The sequence below is a fragment of the Gopherus evgoodei genome, chromosome 5, assembly GCF_007399415.2.
Source record: "Gopherus evgoodei ecotype Sinaloan lineage chromosome 5, rGopEvg1_v1.p, whole genome shotgun sequence".
Lineage (NCBI taxonomy): Eukaryota > Metazoa > Chordata > Testudines > Testudinidae > Gopherus > Gopherus evgoodei.
The window spans coordinates 5,573,349-5,588,074 of record NC_044326.1 but is presented as its reverse complement, the minus strand read 5'-3'; the positions used below and the strand labels follow the sequence as shown (position 1 = coordinate 5,588,074).

At 42.6% G+C, this 14,726-nt stretch overlaps 1 protein-coding gene across 7 annotated transcripts in view; it reads right to left on the bottom strand.

Moving 5' to 3' along the window:
* ALMS1 (ALMS1 centrosome and basal body associated protein) overlaps positions 1–14,726 on the bottom strand; it is a 145,034-nt gene that overhangs the window by 74,985 nt on the left and 55,323 nt on the right. For all 7 annotated transcript variants that reach the window (XM_030563833.1, XM_030563827.1, XM_030563832.1 and 4 more), the window contains exons 6-8: positions 12,051–12,210; positions 8,373–9,641; positions 837–967 (exon numbers count right to left, since the gene is read on the bottom strand). In XM_030563833.1, the coding sequence (XP_030419693.1) occupies positions 837–967; positions 8,373–9,641; positions 12,051–12,210 (1,560 nt within the window). The remainder of the gene's footprint in view (positions 1–836; positions 968–8,372; positions 9,642–12,050; positions 12,211–14,726) is intronic.

Below are 14,726 nucleotides of genomic sequence, written 5' to 3'. Positions count from 1 at the left end.
GTGTTTTTTCCCCCCACCATGGCTCCCTTTTCCACTGGAGATCTCAGGCCCAGGAACATTTATCAGAAAGCAGAAAAAGGTAACTGTAGCTATGCTCCTTTATTGCCTATTGAAAGATGTGAGCTTTTCTGGGGGAGACAGCAGGTGAGGGACAAGTCATCAGCACAGATTTTTATTAAAGTTTCTTGTGCTCACCTCAAAGGCTGTCTCCAATTCTGCCCCTCCCTACTTGTCATTTCTTGTCCATTCTCATATCAACTTGGCCTCCTCCATTCTGTCAACAAGCAAACCTTATCAACCCATTTGTTAGCTTTTCAGACAAACATCTCCATACTTTCACCCATTCTGCCGTTTTTGCTTGCAAACTTTCCATTAAATGATCCATCAAGATCTCGGACACGGAGGCAGCCACTCATGGTTCCAAGTTACTCATGGAATGGCTAACACTAGTTCAGACAAACAAATAGAAATTCAAGGACAGATTGGAGACAATATATTCTGTCAAGCTTACTCAAATTCCAGTCAGGATGCAGTATACTGAAATATATGAATCAGAAATTTTCTAAACAGAATATACGGCAGTGACAATTCAGTAAATGGCAAGTTATCATCAAATTTATCACAGTATTTCCTGTACATTTCAAGCTACATGGAGAATTACATTTCCTTAAATGTCACCACCACTTATATGGTAAATCATCACTGGTGGTGAGATATCACTGTAAAATACACTGAATCAGTGGATATAAGACAATCACCACACCAAAATAAAAAATCTGTAGCATTTGTCCCTTTCCAAAATTTCCCCTAGATTAGATTTCTTATCTCCTTTATACCTTGGCTAACACAGACTTCCTGGCGCTCAGAAGCAGCTCCGTCTTGATCTCGTCTATTCTCTGCCTGTCCTCTTCGTTCAGATCAGGCACAGAACCCTGAGGCTGGCTAGTCAGCTTCAGCTTCACCCATGCTGAGAACATAAAACAGAAAGCCAATCCCTTTATGCTGCCATTTTAATTTACAGACAGAAGTGTGCTATACACTAATTATCAGGATTGGGTGGGAACATACATTAGTATCAGAAATATCATACAATGACTAGGAATAGGACTAAATTTAAATTGACTATTATGACACCTTCTAATGACAGTAAGTGAGAACTTACCTGAATGATGCACTGAAAAGGTGCAGGTACTCTCTGAGCACACCCTTGCAACTTAATGTGACACTGCAAGTTGGCCCCAGCTGTAATTTTCCCAAGTGGAGCAGCAATAGCTTCCACTTTAACAACCCAGAGCAAGAAGAATCCAACACACATTAACTACATTTTAATAAGGCTTCAGCCCAGGTATCATTACATCTAACAGTTCTCAGTCCAGCAATCACAACAATAAATTCATCAAGCCCAGGTTCTGGGCTCCCAAACTCACAGTACACACCCAAGTCTCAGACTCAGGCCAAGTTTGTCTCTAGACACCTAAAGGAGCAACTGCCACCCAGTGCAGCCTGCCTGGCTTCTTCACCCTTCTCCCTTCTTTCCCCCTAGCTCTGCTTCCTGTTTACATAACTCAGCCCATAGGCCAAGGCAGGGTCTTGTTATTTATCCCCAGGCTGCAGGCTCCTGTCTATCCCTTTAAGGGATATCACTCTTTTTCCCATACACTTTCACATGCACCCACTGCCTACTCCTCATATCCCAACCATCTCTAGATCCTAAATCAAGTAACATTTTCCTCCCAAATGTCTTTTAACCTAAGATACCAAGAATATCTATCTATACAAACAGAAAACAGGCATATGAGATAGTTTCATTTAAAGCTATACAGAATCAATAACCATGTTAAGAGTTCCAATCACAAGTTACATTGATCAAGCCCGATGGTCTAGTATCAACAATTTGGTGCTGTTTATGAATTATTTTGACACTTATATATTCAAGGTTAATTACCTCAATTTCCGGGAAGAGGGGGAAGTCTCCTTCAACTTTAAACTACATGAAAAGTAACCTCAATAGCAAATGCATGACTATTTTCAACTGGTTTTGGAAGACCTTCTTCCTCTATAGGTTACTAATATGGCAGTTTTACCTGGCAAATTCAGTGTTTTAATTACATGGAGTTTGGCATATAATTTTAAATCTACGTAATACTATAGTTTATTCTACGACGGGACAGAGTCCAAAGCTATTAATCTGTAAGAAGACTGCAGGATCAACAACTCTGGACACAAGTCTCACATACCCACAGGACAGAGTTGATTCAAGCTTCCCCACATCACTGTGCCTGTGTAACTCAATCCTGACCTGGAATGGCCTTTCTAGGTATGAAAAAGTAATAGTTTTCATAGCCATTCAGTCTTTGGCCGCTCTGACCAGACAGTCAACCAAGGTGCCAATTAGTGCAAATTGCGATAAGGATACTTGAATCTCAGAGGGTAAAGATTTGCTCACCATCACCAATGCCTAATTTAAAATAGTGACACCAAAATGGAAGGCTCCATATATCCCATTACCCATTTGCTGCATCCCAAAAGAATTTTTAAAGCAGCCTCTATTATATTCATCAAAGTAGGGCCACCCAGAGGATTCAAGGGGCCCTTCCATAAAAAAAATTGCAATACTATACAATACTATATTCTCCTGGTGGCAAATTGCCCCACTTGCTCCCCTCCACGTGCGGCCCTGGGAAAAATAAACCTTCTGCATCTCGGCACAAACCCAATTTTGAGAAAACTTCTTTACAAGGTATCACTGGTACTCAGAATTAGCTAGTGCTAAAAGGCACTAAAGCTCCTTAAAGGGGTTGGACAAATATTTTCCATCAAAACTTTTTTTGGATCGAAAACTAAGGGTTTTTAAAAAGCAGAAAAAAATCACGGACAATGTCTGCTTTCCTTCAAAATTTGTTGTGGTTTTTTTTAATTGCAAAGCTGAAATTAGTCTGCCAAAACCTGAATATGGTTTGGGGTTTCAGAAATGTGTGGCCAAATATTTGCTGCTTGCTGAGTTTGATTGTTTAAAGAAACAATAAAAAAAATTCTGCTTAAAAAAAATCCAAAGCTTTTGAACCATCTCAGCTTGTGATCAAACGCCTGAACCCATCCAGTCAGAGATTTTTCCAGGTTTCTGATACTCTGCTGGCTTTCTTGACTCATATCTGTCTCCATAACTTTGGGTTCATTTAGGTTAGAATATAAGAACAGCCATACTGGGTTAAACCAAAGGTCCATCCAGTCCAGTATCCTGTCTACTGACAATGGCCAATGCCAAGTGCCCCAGAGGGAGTAAACCTAACAAGTGATCTCTCTCCTGCCATCCATCTCCACTCTCTGACAAACAGAGGCTAGGGACACCATTCCTTACCCATCTTGGCTAATAGCCATTAATGGACTTAACCTCCATGCATTTATCTGTTTCCTAGAGACTGGCTCCATGGGGTCCCTCATAAACTGGAGACGGTTACTGTGGGTTTGTCTTTAGGATAGCTTATGTACATATTTCAGAGTAGCAACCATGTTAGTCTGTATCCGCAAAAAGAACAGGAGTACTTGTGGCACCTTAGAGACTAGCCAACTTATTTCAGCATAAGCTTTCATGCGCTACAGCTCACTTCTTCGGTAGCCCACGAAGGCTTATGCTGAAATAAATTGGTTAGTCTCTAAGGTGCCACAAGTACTCCTGTTCTTATGTACATAATCCACGAACTGAGCATCAGAGCTTGTTCCAGAATCTGGGATGAGCCTATGTTGTGAAAACTGAAATGCTCAAAATAGCACATGTATGTGAATGGACACAGGGTGCTAAAATTAAATAACCCAGGGGTTCTCAAACTGGGGGTTGTGACCCCACAGAGGGTCACGAGGTTATTACTGGGGGTCGCGAGCTGTCAGCCTCCAACCTCAAACCCCGCTTTGCCTCCAGCATTTATAATAGTGTTAAATATATAAAAAAGTGTTTTTAATTTATAAGGGCGGGGGGTCGCACTCAAAGGTTTGCTATGTGAAAGGGGTCACCAGTACAAAGGTTTGAGAACCACTGAATTAACCCCTCTGAAGCCTCAGGGAATGCAGGGGGAGGGCCCTCCCGAGGTGTGACACTGAGCAGATCAAGAGTGACTACAGGGCTCTGGGAGCACGGGTTAAGGAGTTTGGAGCGCAGGTGGTATTCTCTTCGATTCTTCCTGTCGAAGGTAGGGGTCCGGGCAGAGACAGATGCATCGTGGAGGTGAATGCCTGGCTGCGAAGATGGTGTCGCCAGGAGGGCTTTGGCTTCCTCGACCACGGGATGCTATTCGAGGAAGGACTGCTAGGAACAGATGGCGTTCACCTTTCGAAGAGGGGAAAGGCCTTATTTGCGCACAGACTGGCTAACCTAGTAAGGAGGGCTTTAAACTAGGTTCGACGGGGACAGGTGAGCAAAGCCCACAGGTAAGTGGGGAACAAGACCTGGGAGATGGGTTGGAAACAGGAAGGAGCATGGGCTATAATGGCAGAGAGAAAGGAGGGTCAGGGCGAAGCTGGGAGGCAAGATCAAACCAGTATCTTAGATGCCTATATACAAATGCAAGAAGTATGGGTAATAAGCAGGAAGAACTGGAAGTGCTAATAAATAAATACAACTATGACATTATTGGCATTACTGAAACTTGGTGGGATAATACACATGACTGGAATGTTGGTGTGGATGGGTATAGTTTGCTCAGGAAGGATAGACAGGGGAAAAAGGGAGGAGGTATTGCCTTATATATTAAAAATGCACACACTTGGACTGAGGTGGAGATGGACATAGGAGACGGAAGTGTTGAGAGTCTCTGGGTTAGGCTAAAAAGGGGTAAAAAACACGGGTGATGTCATGCTCGGAGTCTACTACAGGCCACCTAATCAGGTGGAAGAGGTGGATGGGGCTTTATTCAAACAACTAACAAAATCATCCAAAACCCAAGATTTGGTGGTGATGGGGGACTTCAACTATCCAGACATATGTTGGGAAAATAACACCGCGGGGCACAGACTATCCAATAAGTTCCTGGACTGCATTGCAGACAACTTTTTGTTTCAGAAAGTTGAAAAAGCTACTAGGGGGGAAGCTGTTCTAGACTTGATTTTAACAAATAGGGAGGAACTTGTTGAGAATTTGAAAGTAGAAGGAAGCTTGGGTGAAAGTGATCATGAAATCATAGAATTTGCAATTCTAAGGAAGGGTAGAAGGGAGTACAGCAAAATAGAGACAATGGATTTCAGGAAGGCGGATTTTGGTAAGCTCAGAGAGCTGATAGGTAAGGTCCCATGGGAATTAAGACTAAGGGGAAAAACAACTGAGGAAAGTTGGCAGTTTTTCAAAGGGACGCTATTAAGGGCCCAAAAGCAAGTTATTCCGATGGTTAGGAAAGATAGAAAATGTGGCAAAAGACCACCTTGGCTTACCCTTGAGATCTTGCGTGACCTACAAAATAAAAAGGCGTCATATAAAAAATGGAAACTAGGTCAGATCACAAAGGATGAATATAAGCAAATAACACAGGAATGCAGAGGCAAGATTAGAAAGGCAAAGGCACAAAATGAGCTAAAACTAGCTATGGGAATAAAGGGAAACAAGAAGACTTTTTATCAATACATTAGAAGCAAGAGGAAGACTAAGGACAGGGTAGGCCCACTGCTCAATGAGGAGGGGGAAACAGTAACGGGAGACTTGGAAATGGCAGAGATGCTTAATGACTTCTTTGTTTCAGTCTTCACTGAGAAGTCTGAAGGAATATCTAGTATAGTGAATGCTTACGGGAAGAGGGTAGGTTTAGAAGAGAAAATAAAAAAAGAGCAAGTAAAAAATCACTTAGAAAAGTTAGATGCCTGCAAGTCACCAGGGCCTGATGAAATGTATCCTAGAATACTCAAGGAGTTAATAGAAGAGGTATCTGAGCCTCTAGCTATTATCTTTGGGAAATCATGGGAGACGAGGGAGATTCCAGAAGACTGGAAGGGGGCAAATATAGTGCCCATCTATAAAAAGGGAAATAAAAACAACCCAGGAAACTACAGACCAGTTAGTTTAACTTCTGTGCCAGGGAAGATAATGGAGCAGGTAATCCAAGAAATCATCTGCAAACACTTGGAAGGTGGTAAGGTGATAGGGAATAGCCAGCATGGATTTGTAAAGAACAAATCGTGTCAAACTAATCTGATAGCGTTCTTTGATAGGATAACGAGCCTTGTGGATAAGGGAGAAGCGGTGGATGTGATATACCTAGACTTTAGTAAGGCATTTGATACAGTCTCGCATGATATTCTTATAAACTAGGAAAGTACAATTTAGATGGGGCTACTATAAGGTGGGTGCATAACTGGCAGGATAACCGTACTCAGAGAGTAGTTGTTAATGGCTCTCAATCCTGCTGGAAAGGTATAACAAGTGGGGTTCCGCAGGGGTCTGTTTTGGGACCGGTTCTGTTCAATATCTTCATCAACAATTTAGATGTTGGCATAGAAAGTACGCTTATTAAGTTTGCGGACGATACCAAACTGGGAGGGATTGCAACTGCTTTGGAGGACAGGGTCAAAATTCAAAATGATCTGGACAAATTGGAGAAATGGTCTGAGGTAAACAGGATGAAGTTCAATAAAGATAAATGCAAAGTGCTCCACCTAGGAAGGAACAATCAGTTTCACACATACAGAATGGGAAGAGATTGTCTAAGAAGGAGTATGGCAGAAAGAGATCTAGGGGTCATAGTAGACCACAAGCTTAATATGAGTCAACAGTGTGATACTGTTGCAAAAAAAGCAAACATGATTCTGGGATGCATTAACAGGTGTGTTGTAAACAAGACACGAGAAGTCATTCTTCCGCTTTACTCTGCGCTGGTTAGGCCTCAACTGGAGTACTGTGTCCACTTCTGGGCACCGCATTTCAAGAAAGATGTGGAGAAATTGGAGAGGGTCCAGAGAAGAGCAACAAGAATGATTAAAGGTCTTGAGAACATGACCTATGAAGGAAGGCTGAAGGAACTGGGTTTGTTTAGTTTGGAAAAGAGAAGACTGAGAGGGGACATGATAGCAGTTTTCAGGTATCTAAAAGGGTGTCATCAGGAGGAGGGAGAAAGCTTGTTCACCTTAGCCTCCAATGATAGAACAAGAAGCAATGGGCTTAAACTGCAGCAAGGGAGATTTAGGTTGGACATTAGGAAAAAGTTCCTAACTGTCAGGGTAGTTAAACACTGGAATAAATTGCCTAGGGAGGTTGTGGAATCTCCATCTCTGGAGATATTTAAGAGTAGGTTAGATAAATGTCTGTTAGGGATGGTCTAGACAGTATTTGGTCCTGCCATGAGGGCAGGGGACTGGACTCGATGACCTCTCGAGGTCCCTTCCAGTCCTAGAGTCTATGAGTCGGGTTGGGAAGGATATTGCTCTTCTCATGTGATCCCTCCCCCAGTGGCTAATTTTAAATGAAGCTACCCTCCCCTGACATGAATCTCCCTATGGCACTGAAATTAAATATAGACTATAATTTGGCATTTGAGAAGTGAAGGGGATGGTAGCCCTAATGGAAAAATTAACAGCTTGGCTCTTCTGCAAGCCTCAAACTGCTAAATGAGCTTTAGGGTAGGGAAGGCTGTGCCTCCCAAACAGCCTGGCCCTGCCCCCTATCCAACTCCCACCCACTTCCTGCCTCGACTGCCCGCTCCCCCTCAGAATCCCCGACCCATCCTGCTCCTTGTCCCCTCATCGTCCCCCAGAGACCCCACCAACCAACACCCCGGGACCCCACCCCTGCTTCCTGTCCCCTGACTGGCCCGACCCCTATCCATCCCTCCCCGCTGAGTCCTGACAGAGCCACCAAACGTCCACAGTCCAACCCCTCCCCTACTCCCTGTCCCTGGCCGCCTCTCCCAACCTCTGCCCTCTCTTTGTCCCCTGATTGTCCCCAGGACTCCCTGCCCCTTATCCCACCCCCTCGTTCCCCTCCCACCTGGAGCCTCAGCACATCCAGGAACGTCACTGGACAGCTGCAGCATGGCTCCGGTGGGGCCTGAGCTCCCTCCGCTCAGCCTGGAGCTCGTAGCCCCGCCCCCTTACCATGCAGCTCTGAGCGAGAAGCTCAGGCCCTGCTGGAGCCACGCTGCAGCTGTCCAGGGACGCTCCTGAATGAGTTGAGGCTTTGGGAGGGGGAGGGGGCGGAGGCGGGGTCAGGTCGGGCTGGGGCCAGGGAGGGAGCCTCAGCCATTCTCGTGGGGGCTCCTGCGGAGCCCGGGGTCTGGGGCAAATTGCCCCACTTGCCACCCTCCCTCCCCCGGGGCAGCTCTGCATCAAAGTAGGTTTCAGTGTTCTCATATCTTGCATAAAACCCCTCAAGTCAGTTTAGATAGTGATTTGCTTCTTACCACGAGCTTTTCTCTCCTCTTCCTCTGCACTTTTTAGTATTTGTGTTGCATGTAGCACAGGGGATTCATTTTTCAGAAGACTTTTGACACGGGCAGCCAGTGAATCTACACTGCTACTGTCATCGCTCTCTCGATTGCCATCTCTCTCTTTGTTGCCAGCCACACTAGATTTAGTTTTAGCCAAGGCATGCTGAAAATCCCCAAGGTCACTGGTGATGCTGCCTAAGGGCTCCATGGCAGAAGGATTCTGCAATTCTAAAACCCTTTCAATGCTTGATTCACTACTTGTATTACTCTTTGTAACAGCCATGAGAGCAGGCAGGTTTATATCTACTGTTGCACTACTGCAACCCTCTGGTTCTGACCTCCCTATGGATTTTGCTACCCCACATACTTCCATAGCTCCCTGCTGTGTTGGTCTAGTCGTCTCTTCCACAATTTCTTCCTTAGTGGGTAAATCAATAGCAAGAGAACTTTCCCATTTTAAACTGTGCCTGCAGGAATTCATGGTCTTCATTAGTGAACTATCTTCTTGCATGCTTCTTCTGGTCAAGGACTCATCCCATGATAATATTCTCTGAAGTGCTGGACTGATGTCCTTTAGTAATCTGGAATCTTCAGAACCATCTTTTTCAATTGGCACTGACAAAGAGTGGCTGACTTCTTGGAAAGGGGTAACGGAAGGGACAGGGTCAAACTGAGTCGGAGCTATATTTTCTGCCTCTGCTAAAAGCTTCTGGATCTCTTTCAATGTGTTGGATCCAATGAAGGAATCACTTCCTTGATCCTTGTTTAAATAATTAACAGAGGCATCTACATTTGAAGACAGTGGTTCTCCACTGACATCCATTACATCTGCATCTCCAGCGAAAGGACTAGCGGACAACTTCTCTAGGTTGAGGCCAATATCCCTAGACTCAAATTTATCTATCAGCTTTTGAACATGTTTTGAAACAAGTGTGTTACCCTCTTCAAAGTCAGAGCCAGCTGGAACTGCATGGAGCATCTGGCTCAGTTCAACAGATTTTGAGACAGCTGAAGATTCTGAGCTGCCTTTGGTCGGGTGTGGGCCAGGTAGCTCCAGCTGTTGGTAGGCAATACTGCATTGACTCATTGGTCTGTCTTTGGAAGATCTTGAGAGCTGAGGTGAGAGCTCGGTGGATAATGGAGTATCAGGGTCAGCATCTGAACCCATTGGTATAGACATGCTGAGCGTGGAACCATCAGAATTAAAGCTTATCTGTGTAATGTCAATTGCAGACAGAGAACCTACCAAAAAAGAAGAAGAAGATTAATTAAGGGTTATGGGAAACATTCACCTCAGTGTAGAATATCTGCCTTGTTCCAAAGGCCTTCTAAAAAAATGATTATTCCAGAAAATATATAAGAACCTATATAAGAAAATATACAAGAATATGGCTTCTATAAAAACTGTTTATGATCACTGTTTATTGAAATACAGCCTTTTGATCCTTTTGTACAAACTTCTAGGATTTATGTACACTCAGGAAACTGTTTCAAATAACTGGACATTGATGTTCATAATGCTGAGATATTCTAATTTGATGTATATTCTTTGTACAGCAATAAAGTGAAAGTACTCATCGGATTTGACATCCCATGGATATGTAGAAAAACACTCATGATACTTTAAAAAATAATAAAGTAAAATAAAAACAGAGTGCCTGGTTGATATATGCATGGGAGAGAGTTGCATCCAGCCACCTTGGCTCAGAAAGACAAATCAACTCAATGCAGAACCTCCTGGGAAGATAAGCAGTAGTGACCTTCAAGGAGTTGGTCTGAGAGATTGTAAGACTGCTCTCCTGAATTGGGTATGAGATCTGGATGCCAGATCAAGGAGGAAATGTTGCATGAAGACTTATACAGTTCTCTAACCAGCAGCAATGTATATTTCAACAAACAATTCACTGTGAAAGCATGCTACGGAAGTTGCCTTAGATCTAGCTGAATGTGCTTTCATTTGTCCCACCTGCTAGCAGGGCTTTGGAGCGGAGGCCAGAGCTGGAGTGCGGAACAGTAGGTTTGTGCCCAGAGCAGGAGTGGAGCCAGAGCAGAGCAATTGAAAAATTTGATTGCGCCAAATCTCTGCCTGCTAGGTCATAGAATCATGTATTTATTAATTCTGAACAATTTGTGTGTTGAGGTAGACTCACTCCTGGCTATATCCCCAATTTTGGGCCTCTGAATTGGTTGTATTTAGATAACTCAGTCTGACTGTCTACCTGTACCCTGGTCACATATTGCACCAGAGAAACTTGAGAAAGAGAAAAACAAAGATACACTTTGTGATGTTGCAATCTATACGGTTTTATAAAAATATGCTAATGAGTGAATATAATGTAACTGGAATATGCTTCACGAAAAAGGTCTCTTGTATAGTATCATTACAAAGCTTATAATCTACAGAGTGTGACCATCCTATTTGTATAAATGTACCACTCTTGTATCTGAAACTAGAAATATGAAATATAACTCAGAGGGCCTATTGTAATTATGCAAAGTGTGGGACACTAATGGTGGCTTGGAATCTTTATGACTCCCATTAACCAGGACAATTGTCTGCAGATGGGCTATGTCTACCTGTAAGTCTTCCTGTATGTGTGTGTTCTGGCAAGTCGGCAATGAAATCTTGCAGTGACATGTGATCATCATGTCTGATGGAATCAGGGTGACAGTGACTGGAATCCATCTTTAACCTGGTGTCTTTCCATTGAGAAGGAGGGAGTGGGAACCCAGAGAGCGACAAAGGATTCCCGCCTTATGCAAAAGATACATAAAGGAGTGGAACAGAACAAAGGGAAGAGAGGAGCCATCATGAAGAATCCTCTAGCTACCACCTGAGGTGGAACAAGAGCTGTACCAGGGGAAAGAATTGTGCCCAGGCCTGGAAGAGGACCAGTCTGAGGGGAAAAAAAAAACGTACTGAAGCATCTCTGAGGGTGAGATTATCTGTATTCAGTTTGATTAGACATAGATTTGCGCATTTTATTTTATTTTGCTTGGTGACTTACTTTGTTCTGTCTGTTACTACTTGGAACCACTTAAATCCTACTTTCTGTATTTAATAAAATCACTTTTTACTTATTAATTAACCCAGAGTATGTATTAATACCTGGGGGAGCAAACAACTGTGCATATCTCTCTATCAGTGTTACAGAGGGTGTACAATTTATGAGTTTACCCTGTATAAGCTTTATACAAGGTAAAATGGATTTATTTGTGTTTAGACCCCACTGGGAGTTGGGCATCTGAGTGTTAAAGACAGGAACACTTCTGTTAGCTGCTTTCAGATAAAGCCTGCAGCTTTGGGGCAAGTAATTCAGACTCTGGGTCTTTGTTGGAGCAGATGGAAGTGTCTGGCTCAGCAAGACAGGGTGCTGGGGTCCGAGCTGGCAGGGAAAGCAGGGATACAGGTAGTCTTGGCACATTGGGTGGCAGCTCCCAAGGGGGTTCTGTGATCCAACTCGTCACACACTTTTCTCATTATGAAAATATCATTATAACATTTTTGTGAACAGCTCTTATTTCAAAACTACTGGAGGCAGAAAGCTGGTAATTGCAATGGAAACATCCCTCACTGAGGAGAAATAACCAAGTGCATGAAGTGTTCTGTTCTCTAAGATTCTTGCAACATGCCTCCACCTTTCCCCATACCTTCAGATAGCTGGACATGCTTTGTTAAGGTGTCAGTTGATTCCTTCAATGTTCTGAGCTCTGATGGGGAAAATTCAACCTCTCTGATTGGTCCTCTGGGTACAAATGGAGTCAGTATAGCTGAAGGTGACTGATCAATTCCAAGATTACGAAGATACATCTGACACAAAGGGGGGACATGGAACAAAGAACGCAATGAATATATATGGTACTATTACAAAGGAACTCAGATTTTAAACTTACCCCAACCAGCATCTCCAAAACACACAAAGTTTTCATTTTAAACATTCCCCTGCCCTTGAAAAGTTTGTTTCAACCTATTCTCCAGTGGATGTACCAACAACAAACCCAGACCATTGGATTTATTACATGTCAAGTCATCCTTCCACTTGGCCTTAACTTTAGGCCTCCTTCCCTTGATAGTACACCTCTACCCCGATATAACGCTGTCCTTGGGAGCCAAAAAATCTTATCGCATTTTAGGTGAAACTGTGCTATATCGAACTTGCTTTGATGTGCCAGAGCAAGCAGCTCCACCCCCCTGGAGCACTGCTTTACCGCATTATATCCACATTTGTGTTATATCAGGTCACGTTATATCGGGGTAGAGGTGTATTCCTTTAAAATGGTCACTAATTAAAATTTGGAAGGAAAAAATGAGGCTTTGGTTTAATAGCCCTTTCTACCAAAATGAGAACATGGCACAGGGGAACATACCCTTCTCCTGTCCAAAAAATACCATAAAACTTGGGCAGGGCATCAGGAAAAATTCCTTAACATTTAAGGCCAATTATACCATGGGACTGTCTCTAAAGGAAAGTGATGGAAGCCCCATTGCTGGAACTGTTTAAATGTCTTATTGGACAAAGCAGTTGTGAAAGCATTACATGGTACAAGCTTGTACTAGCAAGGAAATACTTCCTTTTGGGTTTTTTAAAGCCTACTGCCTATTAATTTCATTTGGTGACCCCCCTAGTTCTTGTGTGTTGTGAGGAGTAACTAACACTTCCTTATTTACTTTCTCCACACCAGTCATGATTTTATAGACCTCTATCATATCCCCCCCTTACTCATCTCTTTTCCAAGCAGAAAAATCCCAGTCTTATTAATCTCCCATCACATGGAAGCTGTTCCATACCCGTAATCATTTCTGTTGCCCCTTTCTGTACCTTTTCCAAAATATCTCTTTTGAGACGGGGAGACCACATCTGCATGTAGTATTCAAGATGTGGGCGTACCATGGATTTATATAGAGGCAATATGATATTTTCTGTCTTCTTATCTATCTCTTTCTTCATGATGTCTTATGTTCTGTCCCTACTAAACAAGAACAGTTTAAATCTAAAGAGAGCACTTGAGATAACCCCATTTTTACATCGAACCAGCAGCATGCCTGTTGTGATTCCTGAAAAGTTTCTTCAAAAGCATCACTTAGATCTGTTCTTTAGAACATATAAAAGCTTTTTGAAGAAACTGCGTTGGGGTTTTTTTAATAAACCTTTTTGTATATCTGTTGGCTTGATATTTCACGTTTGTCTAATCCAGTGGTTCCCAAAAACTTTAACAACACATGAACTGCTTTCCCTAAAATGTCACGCCTCACGAACCCCCTCCTAAAAATGAATATGTCTAGGGATTTACTCCCTCACCTGAGCATAAATTATCAAAGCAGTATTCTTGGAAATACAATTTTTTAATGACATGCTTATTACACACTATTTATTAATTATTATCATTACAGATTAATTTTATTACATTATGAAAATGGCAACATTCTTCCAAGATCTCACTTAAGTAGCTTTTATCACTTTGACTAAGTCGGTTATAAGACAAGGCTCCTATGTTTCATCAAGGAGTATCAGATGTGACACAGTATGAAGGTATTTAAGAAGCCAACTCAAATACAGAGTTCCTCCTACACAAACATTTGGGTTTTGAGCCATCCAGGCAAACAACACACGTTAAAACAAAGCTTAAACTTCATAATAAATTTAAAAACAACACTAGCAGCCTATTTAATTTTAAAAACAGCAGAAAATATCCACTTCACTTTCCATTTCTTTTAAGGAGTCTTGAAGTTGGATGGATATGCTTGCTTTGATCTGCATAGCTCTTGGAAGTCCCTGGGATTCCGGGCTGCTGGCCCTGTGCTGCCCGAGGTCCCTAGGGACAGCCCTGTCCGCCATTAGGGATTTTTTTCCCCCAAGAACCCCCTATAACATTTTGTGAACACCCAAGGTCTAATCTCTTGTCTGCAGCTCTACACCGTTCCAAGTGGTTTTATCAGATCAGTGACTCTTTCCCTTCTCACACTGAATTCAAATTGAAGAGGAACTGACCAATTTTCTTCCCTATTCAACCTAAAGATTAGTGGAGAAATCAAGTTGCCTTGTCATTCCAGCTCCTACCCCAAATGAAGGGAAAAAAGAAAAAACAATCATTCTGAATGTGCTACTATAACATAAATTCAAGGGACCTCCCCAGATCAGTTAGGAAAATGATTCCCCCTCTCTCACTAAGTCTGCAACACCAATGAAGATACTTGCTAGTTAAGCAAAGCCTTATCTGATTCCTTCTCATAAGAATGGTTTAAATTTCACCTCATCTGTATTATACATTCTGCACTGGCTGGGGAATGAACTAAATGACTTTTCCATCTCTATTTCTATTATTGTA